The sequence below is a fragment of the Cajanus cajan genome, chromosome 8 (assembly GCF_000230855.2).
Source record: "Cajanus cajan strain Asha chromosome 8, NIPB_CcT2T_4, whole genome shotgun sequence".
NCBI lineage: Eukaryota > Viridiplantae > Streptophyta > Magnoliopsida > Fabales > Fabaceae > Cajanus > Cajanus cajan.
The window spans coordinates 11,955,437-11,968,888 of NC_138524.1; the positions used below are offsets into that span (position 1 = coordinate 11,955,437).

Genomic DNA, 13,452 nt, shown 5'->3' on the forward strand with positions numbered 1-13,452 from the left:
TTGTTTAAATAACATATAATTTATATCAAGTATTAATTCTAATTATTTTCAAGATGTTACATTAACTATTAGATCTAAAAAGATTAATATTAATAGTGATCATGTACACTTTACGACATTTCTGTGATACACGTTTAATTTTATTTATTTATTTCTTTTTCTCCTAGCTGGATGTAAGCGTGATACACGTTTTGGTTGGGGGGGACATGCATGGTACATATATAGATGAGGCTATTCAATATTTTCTGGTCAGCAGGGAAGAAATCAAACTTTATATCATAGCCTCTAGTTGTGTTGCCTTTCTGTGACACTCGCATTATCACTCACAACAGTGGCAAAGGCAGAAACTGATTGTGGAGAGATCAATGATGGGGAGAACCCCGAGGTGTGAGAAAAATGGACTGAAGAAAGGAACATGGACACCAGAGGAAGACAAGAAGTTGATTGATTATGTTACCAGGTATGGCCACTGGAATTGGCGACTACTCCCCAAGTTCGCAGGTAATAGCCACAGAATCTCGATTCTATGTATTCATCTCCCTCTATTTCTATCTTTTTGGACCAATTCAGGTGGGAATGGTACTTATCAAATAGTTTGATCAGGAACAATTTAATTAAGCATCTAAGTAAGTATCGTCAATATAGTCGTCAATGTGGCCTTAATTTTTTTTCTTTTTTATGTGTAGGGACTATTCTATGTTTATCAGTTTATGTATATGCACATATTACCTAGGTATACATATTGGGTGTTATGAATCCATTGTACTTTCTCATTTTCAGGTCTTGCAAGATGTGGAAAGAGTTGCAGACTTAGGTGGCTGAATTACCTAAGACCAAACGTCAAAAGAGGGAACTACACCGAAGAAGAGGAGGAAACTATAATCAAGCTGCACCGACATCTGGGTAACAGGTCTGAAGCATTTTAGTAGAAAAGATATATATATATATATATGTGGATACATGCATTATGTGTATACACCTATTTGATACTATTTTAACAACATATTGCCCATCGTAAAGTAATAGTTACGAACCAAGCCCCTTATTAAGAAAATAAAAATTATGGTATTCCTAAAAATTTCATACTTATTATTTCTCTTTATCTTTTTCTTTAACAAAGTTCATTAAGTGTAAAATAAGGGTCCGAACAGGGGTGGTTTTAAATTTTAAAAACTAAAACTATTTTTTAGTTTTTTCTTCTAATCTTATGTTTTTTGTTTGAAAGTTTTCCAATCTTGTTAAAATTAATTTAAGAGTGTGTCTATGAAGTTGTAGACAACTACTTGAGAATAATAATTTTACCACAAAATTAGCTTATAAAACTGGTTTTTTTTAAGTAAGAATATTATCCGGTTATAAACTTAGTTTATTCTATTTTTAGTTGGCACGGGACTTAATTTTTCAATAAAAATTAAAAATTAAATTCACAAAATCTTTTTCTTAGGATTTGATTATAAATATAAAAATATTTTAAATTAAATTTAAAATCACTTCAACTCAATTTTAATGAATATGTTTTGTTTTAAAAATCACCTTTAGAATTACAAGCCAAAAACTCGCAATAACCACGGACACTAAATTTGTAGTGTCCGCAAATCATTTTGTATCCATCATATCTACATTATTTTTTCTATTTCTATTTTTTCTATGTCTAACACTATACACTTCTTTCTGCATACATTATTTTTCCTTCCTAGAGAGTAGTACACAAGCTTAAAAGCAACCAAAAAGTCATGCTACCTAATCATAACTCTCGTAAATAATTGAAATTTGGACTTTTGTTTCAGGAAAATATCACTTTGTCTATTTTAATTTCAAAAAAAAATTATTATTACTTTATTTAATAAAATAATATGATTTTAGTTTCTCACTACACGTGTTTTCAGTTATTAGTTAATAAAAGATTCAAATTATATCATTTTTTAAATATAGAAACTAAAATAAATAAAAAAATTAAAGAAACTAAAACTAAAAATTGCGATGTAGTTTTATATAACTTAAATATATTGAATGTGGCCTTTTGTGCCTTTTTTTTATCATTTTTTTACTGGACAACGGACACTCAAAAAATAAAACCTAGGACCGTCTGTAAGAGGAATCTGTAGTAAAATGTTAACTACACTCACAAATAACCTCGTATCATCATTCATTAAGAAGGAAGTTGAATTTTTTTTTAAAGAAGGGATAACTTATTATCATGGAGTAGGTCCTTATAAAAATAAAATAGTATTTTTAATTATAATTTTATATCTAAATTAGATATCAAATCTCAATCCTTAATTAAAAAAATATTAGTATGAAACATTTGAGCTGAGAATTTTAAATAGTTGATTTAATTTTTATACAATTAATATAAAATATTTTAACTTAAACATTTACTTCATCATCATATCTTATTAATACATAATCCAATAAAATGGTTAAATCTCCTTAAATATGTGTAAAAGGAAATATTCATCATAATCAAACTTGTTATCAAGAGTTTAAGAATTTTCATAGCTTATTTAACTAACTAAAGGTTACTTGGCCATAATGAAGTCTTTTTAGGTGTTTTTTTTATATTATTTAAATTGGATTGTTTGAAAAGTATTTACTGGGATGTGTAGTTATGCCAGTAGGGATCTGATTCGCAAATTTCTTATGAAGGAGAGCAGTTTTAACATATACAGTGAAAACAACTATCCCAGATGTGAAGGGTTTGTTTGGTAAAGAAAAAGTGGAGGAGAAGAGAAAGGGATTATAAGGAAGTGTGGGGAAGTTGAAAAAGTAATTACGTTTTGTTCTTACCGGAGATCGATCGTAGGAGCGATCTGCTGGGAAAGATTGGTGAGCCTCCTTTACTGGGTACGTTCGTTGTTCCAAAGTGGGAGTAGTACCTGCAAAAGAGACTCCGATGCTAAAGTTAGTGTTTGTGGATGTACGAGTCTTGTATAAGTAATGCACGTACCTTAGTGTAAATTAGGGTTTATCTGGGCCTTGGGCCTGAGGTCGGTTGTGACCTGTTCAGATAGTGGGCTTTGTCTTGGACGATGTTGTGTAGCCCGCGTCTGATGTCATTCCGCGCTGTGATGTCGAGCTCAAGATCGGTTCTGCAGTACGGATAGTACACTAGCCCCTTGAGCTCTGAAGACCGTGGGTCGAAGAGTTAATGCCGAGCTCGGTGAAGGGTCGTGACTCTTCGCGTATGCTTCTTTATTGTGATGTCATGTGTCATAACCGTCACCTCATTCTCCGAAACGCGTGGGCGGCGTGTTAATGGGGGGTGACAGTTATGTAATGATGGGTGCAGTCGTCATAATAAGCTCCATTAATGTGTCGTCAATTTTGTCTTCCTCTCTCCACGTGTCGCGTCCGTTTCAATTTTGGGAAACCCCTTTTTCTCTCTCTTTCGCACCTTCTCCCCTTCACTTTACTCCTTCATTCCTTTTCTTTCTTAGCTTCTTGTGCATGCCTAACTTTGCACACTTCCTTTCATCGTCTCCATTCGCCTCTGTCGTCGTCCTTTCTGACAACCCAGCCGTCGTTAAGGTCATTTTCTAAGGAAGAGTACCAGGTACTTCCTTTCTGCTGTCTTCTTTCTCGTTCTTCCTCTCTATCGGTCTCCCTCTCCTTTCTTCTTCGTCTTTCCCGTTCATCGAGTCTTTCTGTTCTCGATGGCTGGTAATAGTGGTGTCGCACCTTCTGCGCCGGCCAATGGTAAAGGTAAGGCGCGCGGCAAGGCGGTGGTCGACAAGGCGGCCGCTGCTGAAAAGAAGAGGGGTGGGAACAACCCTAGGGATTCTTTCCCCGTCATCACTGGCTATGAATGGGTCAGAGGGGATGTCGAAGAGTTCCAGAGCGTCCTCAAATCATTTCTTGAGGTTAATGCGATGTGGAAATTGCTTAGGATTTGCTAAGGATCCATTTCCAAGGTCATCCGGCTCGAGCCTTGTTAGCCTGGTGAGCATGTGTATATGGGGGTACTTCTAATCCCCCCTTTTTCTACATGTACCAGTGTTCTTTTAGGGATTTAGGTGTATGCCTACCCTTCACTCAATTCGAGTGCGATTTTTTGAATTTTATCAACGCGGCTCCTTGCCAGCTGCACCCCAATAATTGAGGTTTTTTGAGGGCTTTTCAAGTCTTGTGCTCGGCCTTAGGAATAGGGTTGTCACTGCTTGTTTTCCTCCATTTCTACCAACTTAAGTTGGGTGAGCCTCCCCATGGTTGGCTGTCCTTGAATGGGAGTAGGGCCGGGGGGTTGTTTACGTTGTATTCCCAATCATACAAGAGCTTCAAGAAGGAGTTCTTCCGAGTTCTGCCTAAAGAGGCCGACCCGCTAAAGGATGAAGTGTTCCATTTTGGCGGGTTGCCGAGGTTCCCTCTTTACTGGCAGCAGGATCCGATCAAGTTCAACGGGTCGGGCGGTCTTCAGCTGACGGCTTCGGATACTGCTGCCATTACCAACCTAGCCGCGCTCCCACGTCCCCTGGATTGCAAGCTCGTCTTGTCGCTTGCTAACTTGGCGAACAAGGAAATGGGTCTAGAGAGTGAGTACCTCGTCATCCTTAGTCGTCAAGGCTTCTTTCGTTTTCTTTTCCTCATGTATTTGGCTTTTGTACTTGCAAGTATAATGGGGAGGAGCAAGTGGCACGAGCTGAAAGCCCGCTACAATGTTGCCGAGATCGAGGTTCCCGACCCCCTCGAGGAGGAGGTTGCTCCCCTTGAAACTTGTCAAAAAATAAAGAGGGGAGAGAAGGAGGTCGGGGGGACCTCTACCCCTCAAGACACTGGAGAGGTGACTTCGAAGGCCGTTAATGCCGACGCAATCGACCTAACCGGAAGTCCTCCTCCTGAGGGGACGTCATCTCGAGCTGTTGCGAAGGAGGTAGCTCGTGAGGCGCAGGTTTGCATTTTGCTTCTTATAGTTTTTCTCCCACGTTGTGTGATTTTTTATTTTTAATAACTTGGATAATTTTCGTGCTTTTTGTAGGCGGGGCCTGTGCCAACATCTGTCGAGGTGCGGGTAGAGCCGAGCTCGGAGGTGCCAAGGCCGGATATCTCAGCTACTATACAGGCGGCGCCTACCTCAACTCCCGCCGAGGCCTGCAGGGAGGGGTCGAGTTCTGGGGCGCCGTCATTGACCCCTGCGACCGCTGCACCGCCTCAACCTCAACTAGGGGCTCCGAAGGGGAAGTGCATCATACAACGCTTCGATGTCACTTGCCCCCTGGCGAGGTTGGACCATGTGAGCATGTCATCAGACTTCGACTCGATGTGGAGTACGAGGATGACTATTGAGGCTTTCTACTCGCGAGGGTCGCTCCGCTCTGCCAACAAGGCGATCATCGAGAAGGTCGGGCCAGTGGAGGGTCTAGACTCTACGGAGGTATTCATGCAGAGATCGATCACGATCGTGGACTATTGGAAGCGTAAGTGGTCGAAGATGCAGGGGGAGCTCAAAAGTGCTAGAAGCCGAGTTCAGCCACTAGAGGAGGAGAACCAGGCTTTGGGGGTCGCTCTGAGTGAGGCAGTAAAGAAGAATGAGGCCGAGCTGCAGGCCACGAGGAGGGATCTCACAAGGACTCAGAAGTCCTTGGAGATTGCTTTGAGGGCTAATGAGGTCTATGCTTCCCAGGTTGGCAAGCTTCAGGAGATCGCCAACTCTTCTCGGGGTCGAGTGCGCTCTCTTGAAGATGAGGTCTCGGGGTTGAAAGCTGATCTGGCGGAGGCGGCTAAGAGGCGTCTCTATGACGAGGTGCTTTTGGCGGGTAAGGAAGAGGAGGCTAGTGCCTTGAAGGCGGACCTTGATCAGTTGGTTGCAGCAAAGACGGCCTTAGAGAGGAGGCTTGTTGAGACCGAGCGAGCTATTTTGCTGGAGCACAAGAAGGGCTTTGTCAAGGCAGCTCGTCAGGCGAGGTTACTTGCGCCCGTGGTCGACCTTTCTACTATGCACATAGAGAAAGAGGTCCGAGCTGGGCGGCTGGTGAAGGAAGACGACCTCCCTGATAGCTAGAGCGAGAATACCACAACTTAGGCTGCTGTGTTTGTAATAACTTAGTTTATTTTTATATTTTTCTCACTTTCTGAACTTGTGTTTTGAATTTATGAACTCGTTTATCAACAATGTCCATTCTATACACCTGTAATTGTATTGATAACTCCGTGCAAGGGAGCTGACCTTGTGTCCTGACTTACCTCGGCCTGCACCGCACCGTCAGTGTTTTGCTGAGAAGCGGAGGGTTGGTCCGTACGTGTCCCGGAACCTTAGCCTCGTCCTCATCCTCGTCCGTGGTAGCCTCGTCTGTGACTTTGTTGCCGTTGGACGTATTGTCCGAGGTTCCCCCCTGGACGAGTTCCTCTATGCGATCTCTGAGTGTGTGGCACTCCTCGGTCGTGTGACCATAATTTTTATGGTACTGGGAATGCTTAGATTTGTCCGCACTGTTGCGACTGTGTCTAGGTGGTGGCAGAGTGAGCAGATTTTTGTTGCTGGCCTCTTCCAAGATGTGTACTTGGGGTGGGGGGTGTAGAAGTCATACCTCCCTCCTTTGTTTGCCCTAGTCGCCTTCTTGAATTGGTTGTCGTTGGTGACTTTCATCTTGTCTTTGTGGCTGTGGTCTGGCTTTGCCTGTGCTTTTCCATGGACTTGGTCGCGGAAGGCGGTGTGTTCTTCCATCTGAATGTACCCTGCAGCTCGGGCATGGAGTTCGTCCATGTATGGGGGAGGTCGTCGACACAAGCTATCCACGAAAGGTCCTAGCTTGAGTGCCATGAGCATGGCGTGAAGGGCGACCTCGGGATTTAAGTTGCGGATCTTGACCGAGGTGCTAGCGAAGCGCTCCATGAACGCCCTCAACGGTTTGTCTTCGCCCTGTCTGAGGCTGGCCAAGGTGGCTGATGTGATGTGGTGAGGCTGACTCGTTGCGTACTGTGCCGTGAATCGTCTCACCAAAGTGTCGAAGTTGTCAATTGATCCTGCTGGCAATTGAGTATACCAGGCGAGTGCTTCTCCTTTGAGCGAGGTCGAAAACACCCTACACAAAATAGCATCCTCGTTAGTGTATAGGTTTACTTGTGTGACATACAGATCGATGTGCTCGTCTAGGTCAGCAATGCCATCATAACGGTCGATGTTGAAAGTATACCAGGCGAGTGCTTCTCCTTTGAGTGAGGTCGAAAACACCCTACACAAAATAGCATCCTCGTTAGTGTATAGGTTTACTTGTGTGACGTACAGATCGATGTGCTCGTCTAGGTCAGCAATGCCATCATAACGGTCGATGTTGAAAGGCTTCCATCCAAAAGGCAGGGGCGTCTCCATGATGTCGTCAACAAAAGGATGGCGGCGGATGCTCGCCCTATGCCCTGGAGCTTGGGCAGGCGCATTGCTGACTTCGTGGTCTGACCTATTCGTCAGCGCGTGTGATTGATGTATAGTAGACTTATGAGTCGGTGGCTGGGAAACCGAGTGCCCCTCTTCCTCGTTTTGATTACTCAGTTGAGGGGGTTGATCCGAAGGGCGCCGAGGAAGCTAGGTGCGAATGCGCTCATTCTCAATGCCCAGTGCTGCTAGGTCAGATTCGTGCCTAGCACGAATGTTCTCTAGGTCGACAGCGTGTTGTTGCTGCATTTGTTCGACCTGCTCGATCAGTCTCCTCGATCTAGGTCGTTTGTTGCTCGTCTACTATGGCTTCGGGTGAAAACCATAAGCATGGTCGATAAGAGATGTCTTGATCGGCCCCACGGTGGGCGCCAAATGTTCTTACCGGAGATCGATCGTAAGGGCGATCTGCTGGGCAAGATTGGTGAGCCTCCTTCGCTGGGTACGTTCGCTGTTCCAAAGTGGGGGTGGTACCTGCAAAAGAGACTCCAATGCTAAAGTTAGTGTTTGTGGATGTACGGGTCTCGTATAAGTAATGCACGTACCTTAGTATGAATTAGGGTTTATCTAGGCCTTGGGCTTGAGGTCGATTGTGACCTGTTTAGATAGTGAGCTTTGTCTTGGCCGATGTTGTGTAGCACGTGTCCGATGTCATTCCGCGCTGTGATGCCAAGCTCAAGCTCGGTTTCGCGATACGGATAATACACGTTTGATAAAGAAACATTAAAGGAAAATAAGGAAAAGTATATATATATATTATTTTAAAAATAACAATAATAAACAATCTAATTCTTAATGATAATAATAATAATAAATAAATAAATTTTATTTGATATTTTAAATGAAAATTTATATTTAATAATAACTTCCAATAATATAATAATAAATTATTTCTTATTTATAAATAAAATTACTTATAAAAAAATAAACTTTCAATAATAATAATAATAGTTTTTACTTATTTTTTTCAAATAAAATTATTTATAAAAAATTAAACTTCTATTCTATTTTTTTTTTGCTGAATATCTTTATTCCTATTTTATTTTTTTATCAAATTTTTTACAATTTTTTATTTCTTTCCTATTTATTAAATATATAAGGATTTGTTTGATAAAAAGGAAGTAGAGAAAAGAGAAGTAAAAAAATTGAAAAAATACTGTATTTAGTAAAGGAACATTAAAATAAAATTTTGCTAAGCGTACAAAAAGAAAATATTGTCATTGAGATTTGAGAAATCATTGAAGACCTACTTATCACTAGAATAATACAAAAGAAAAACAGTTGGTCTCTTGCCTCCACATGTGTCAGAAAAGGCTGCACTATTTATATGGCAAATACATGCAGTTCAACTAATCAAAATTAAACCTCTAAATTATATTTTTAAGTATTTGTATTTATTTTTAAGATTAAATTTAATTTAGTTATTTTTAAAAGATTTAATTTTAAAAAAATAATCGATGTTATTCTTTCGTTTAAATTTGACAATAATAATATTAATGAGATTAGGTAAAAATACTATGTTAAACATTTAAAAAAAATAATTAAAGAATTAAATTAAATATTATTAAAATAGTAAAATTAAATCGAATATTTTAAATGATTTAATTTAATCATTTTATTTTTAAATAATGTTTAATGTTGTTTTTTCATCGGATTTTATTAACACCGTTGTTGTTAATTTGAAAATATTGAACATTTTAAAAAAATAAACAACCAACTTGAGTCATTTAAAAATAGTGAAAGTGTAAATTAAATCTTAAAAATAAATAGAGAGAGAAAAAATATAATTTAATAAAATTAAATTTAATGGTTTTGAAAAGATTAAAATATTTTTAATCTATAATTTATTTACTTTACTTTTTATTCTTTATAGTTTAAAATATTTTTTTTTGTCTATATACTTATTTTTTTTATTCCTTTCTAGTCTTTATAATTTAATATAAATTTTTTACTCTGTATGTTTGTAGTTTTTTTTTTAATCTTTTTAATCTCTGTCATTAATTTTTTTATATAATGTTATCTCTTTTGTGTTGACATGATAAATATATTAATTTAATTTTATGTTTTTAATATCAAATTTATTCTTTTAAAATTACTTTAAATTAGGTCTGATATCAAATTATATTTCTGAGACACTATTTTTTTATCCTTACAAAATTGTATACCTCTATTACGTTAATACAAAATAGACAATGTTTAAAGAATATAATAAAGACTAAAAAAGTTATAAATATAAAGACTAAATTTATCCACCTTAAATTATAAATACTTAAAAAAATTAAAAAAGATAAATGCATAGAATCCATTTAAACTATAAAATAATGATAAAATAAAAAATATATATAAAAACTAAAATAATATTTTTATCCTTTAGAAAATATTAGTTTAACCGGTGTTTTCTAGCGTAGGCTGCATTATCTTGATAAATACTTTCAAAGTAATGATATTTTAATAAATTAAAAAAATCTTTAAAAAACCTATTGTTGTCCATTAGCCCAACTGAACTGTCTCTTACTTAAAATATATTTTTTATTTGATAGGAATAGGATTGCATTTAAATTAAATAAAATTATATATAAAAATTTTAATTTTTTCTTAAAATTTTAATCAATTTAACTTTATTTAATTTTTTTTATTTAAAAAATATTTTTAAAACAATAAAAAACTATTGCTTTCAATATCAGATGGTCTGCCATTGCTGCTAGGATGCCAGGAAGAACTGACAATGAAATAAAAAACTATTGGCACACCAACCTGAAGAAGAGGTCTCAACAGGAGTCACTCACAAATGCTCAAGTTTCCAACTCAAATGATTCATCTCCAACTGAACCGACTCCAAACACTTTCAAAAACTTGCATAATGATTCATATCCTTCCTCCTCCACGGGCTCAGAGTACACCACTGTCATAGTCACAGGCGATGAAAATGTGGTCCTGGAAGATGAGTTGGCCTTTTGGGATGCAGACACCGACCTTACGAGTGCAAACTTCTGGTTAGAATCGTTTATGCTTGATATTTCCAACTATGGCCCAGCTGAACCTGAGTTCTTTAGCACAGAGTTTGATGCAGAACTTTGGACCCATGATAATTGACATCTTTGCGTGGAAATGAGTCTGCTTGGATATATATTTATATATCATAAGCAACTTCTCAGAACTTCTCATTATAGTAAAATAATTCTTTAATAGTCCACGAGGAGTTTTACAAATTTAAGAAATTTTAAATTTTTTGTATTTGAATTACTTTGATTTCAATTTCTATTATTCTTAAAATATTTTGTTTGGATGAGTCAATTCAAATTTCTTAAATTTTAAATTGTTAGGTTAAATATGATAATTTGATTCCATCATAGTAAAATTGATTTTAAAAATATATTTATATGTTGAAACTTTTAAATTAAATTTTATAAAAATAAATATTAATCTATTTTTAAATATTTTATAATTTTAAAAATTAATATTAGATAATATTTAATAATTTTAAAATTAATATAAGATAATATTTAATAATTTTAAAAATATTTTTGAATATCTAATAATTAAAAGAATGAAGAGATAAGATAAAATATATAGGTGAAATAAGAAAAACAAATATGAAAAATTTCAAATTCTTCCATTTTTAAGAGAATTTGAAATTCTACTATTTTAAAGAATTTCACAAATACTTAAATTTTAAATTCTTTGTAAATTCCTCATCCAAACAAAACATTTCACCTTAAAAAATTTGAAATTCTTCAAATAAATGAATTATCCTATATAAATTCCTCACCCAAACACACCATAAAAGTATTTATATTTAAACAGACTCTATGTATAAAAAAAAGGGTTTTAATATAAAGTTTAGGATTTGGCTGCTGGATCTGTAATTAATTTGAATCTCTGGAAAGAATATTTGAAGGAGAATATTTGAATCTCTGTAATTAATTTCAATAATTAAGATTGACTTTGAAGGAGAATATTTGGAAAGAATAAAAAAGGAACAGGGATGTGGGTGCACTTTTTAATTATTAGATCTTATTTAATGATTATATGTATAATAATTTTTGAAATTCTTATAATTTTAATGACTAATTAGATTTTTATTGTTGATAATAAATATAAATATATCTTATTTTTTTAAAATACTTTTTCAGTCTCATAATAAGTACAATATCGACATATGAAAAATGTCATAAAATAAATGATATTTTCATTTTTTTAATATAATATTAATTAATTTTTTTAATTTCTTTTTTCATAAATTATTTAACTATCATAATTAAAAGTAATATTTTTATTAATAAAATAAATTATTTTAATAAGATTGTAAAAAGTATATATTATTATTCTTAATCTTTAATCAGAGTAATTGTGATATACACAGAACATTCTCGATTTTGAAAAGTTTTAGATCTTAAAATTCGTTGTATTTCTTTATTCATGTGATCATATCCAATTATAGAGAAAAACGGAAATAAAAGAGACGGAGGGAAAAATATCCTCATTTTATTTGTTTGCCTGGGACCGAAGTGTACTATCAAATATTGTATGAAAATTAAGTGTTACAATAAAGGTAATGAATTCACATGCACATTCAAGCATGGCCAACATTTTTTTACCTATGATTTTAATATGAAATATTCATTATAAAATATAATGACTAATTTTCATCTAAAAATAATGAAAAAACACATATAAAATAGATAATTTTCTCTTAATACAATCTACTTCTAAACATGGCCAACATAATCAATGAATTGTGTAATGTTGATGGGTAATATGATAAATAATCTTTTTTAAGCAATACTTTCCATAATACTATTTTATAATACTTATTTAATATCAATTAAGTTATAAACTTTAATAATTTATACTACTAAATTAGGAGATAATTTGAGAATTGAGACCCATAAAATTTGTTATTAAAAGATTAAAACAAAATAAAATAAACTCTCATACGTTAACATTAGAGAGAAGAATAAATCAGCCTTTAAATAAGAGTCTATGAAATGATGTATTTAATTAAAATTTAGCCTAAGCTAAACTATTTAATAAATGATAAATTTAAATTTTTTAAAAAAATTATTTATTTAAAAAAAAATTAGGCCTAAACTTATGAAAAAATTTGTTGAGCCTAATTGATCAACATATTTAACTATATAATATAATAAAAAAACAATATACATATTACATTATTAATAATATAATTAAATAAAATTTATAATAAAAAAATATACTAAATTATATTTTTAATCTTTCTATTTATTTTTGGGACTCAATCTAATCTCACTATTTTTAAAAAATATAATTTGGTCATTTAATTTGTAAAAATGTTCAATGAAGTAACATTCATTGCATTAATGAAATTAGATAAAAAAGATAATATTGAATTTCTTTTGAAAATTAGATAACCTAATTGAATATTTTATAAATAGTAGGATCACACTAAATATTTTAAAAATAGTAGAATCAAATTGAATAAAAATTTATGTAACATTTTTTGTCTAGATAAACTTAATTTTTTTTAATTATCTTAATAAGATCATGAATGACAACAAATTGAGTACTTGAAGTTGAAAAAAAAATGATAAAAAAATAAAGGATTATATACTAAAATAAATTATTAAATAGGTAAATAAAAATTCAAATTCATCTACACAAAATTTTTTTTTATATATTTTCTTGTTCAATTTAATCCCTCTATTTATGAAATGTTCAATTTAGTTTCAATATTTTTAAATGATTCAATTTAGTCCTTTAATTTTCAAAAGATGTTCAATGTTGCCTTTTGATATGATTTCATTAACGCCTTTAATGTCAATTTGGATGAATTGATACATTGAATATTTTTTAAAAAAAATTAGAGAATCAAATCAAACCATTTAAAAATAGTGAGATCAAATTGAATCTTAAAAATAAATAGAGACTAAAAATATAATTTAACAAAACAAATTATCTATGTGTTTTACATTTTTTCTATAGTTAAACATTTTATGTTTTCCATTTGTACGAAATCAAGAAACCAAAAATTATAACAGTCACATATTCAACTCCTTTTTTCTTTCATTTCAAGGGTTGATTATTAAGAATATTTCAAATAGGATGGGGAT

At 34.0% G+C, this 13,452-nt stretch overlaps 1 protein-coding gene across 2 annotated transcripts; it reads left to right on the forward strand.

Moving 5' to 3' along the window:
- The first annotated feature begins 236 nt into the window (after positions 1–236).
- On the forward strand, positions 237–10,672 carry LOC109812747 (transcription factor MYB4). 2 transcript variants are annotated; one of them, XM_020376785.3, is made up of 3 exons: positions 237–501; positions 781–910; positions 10,048–10,672. In XM_020376785.3, the coding sequence occupies exons 1-3, from the start codon at positions 366–368 to the stop codon at positions 10,454–10,456; spliced, it is 675 nt and encodes a 224-aa protein (XP_020232374.1). In that variant the 5' UTR covers positions 237–365; the 3' UTR covers positions 10,457–10,672. The 2 variants fall into 2 exon arrangements, with proteins under 2 accessions (XP_020232374.1, XP_082918473.1); XM_083062347.1 differs by lacking the exon at positions 10,048–10,672 and adding an exon at positions 4,973–9,081 and having other exon boundaries at positions 482–501; positions 781–4,885.
- Positions 10,673–13,452: the final 2,780 nt, after the last annotated feature.

Coding starts and splice junctions, on each gene's coding strand:
- LOC109812747 (XM_083062347.1), top strand. CDS start 4,517: ATGGGTCTAGAGAGTGAGTACCTCGTCATCCTTAGTCGTCAAGGCTTC. Junction 4,886..4,972: donor AGGTAGCTCGTGAGGCGCAG/GTTTGCATTTTG, acceptor TGCTTTTTGTAG/GCGGGGCCTGTGCCAACATC.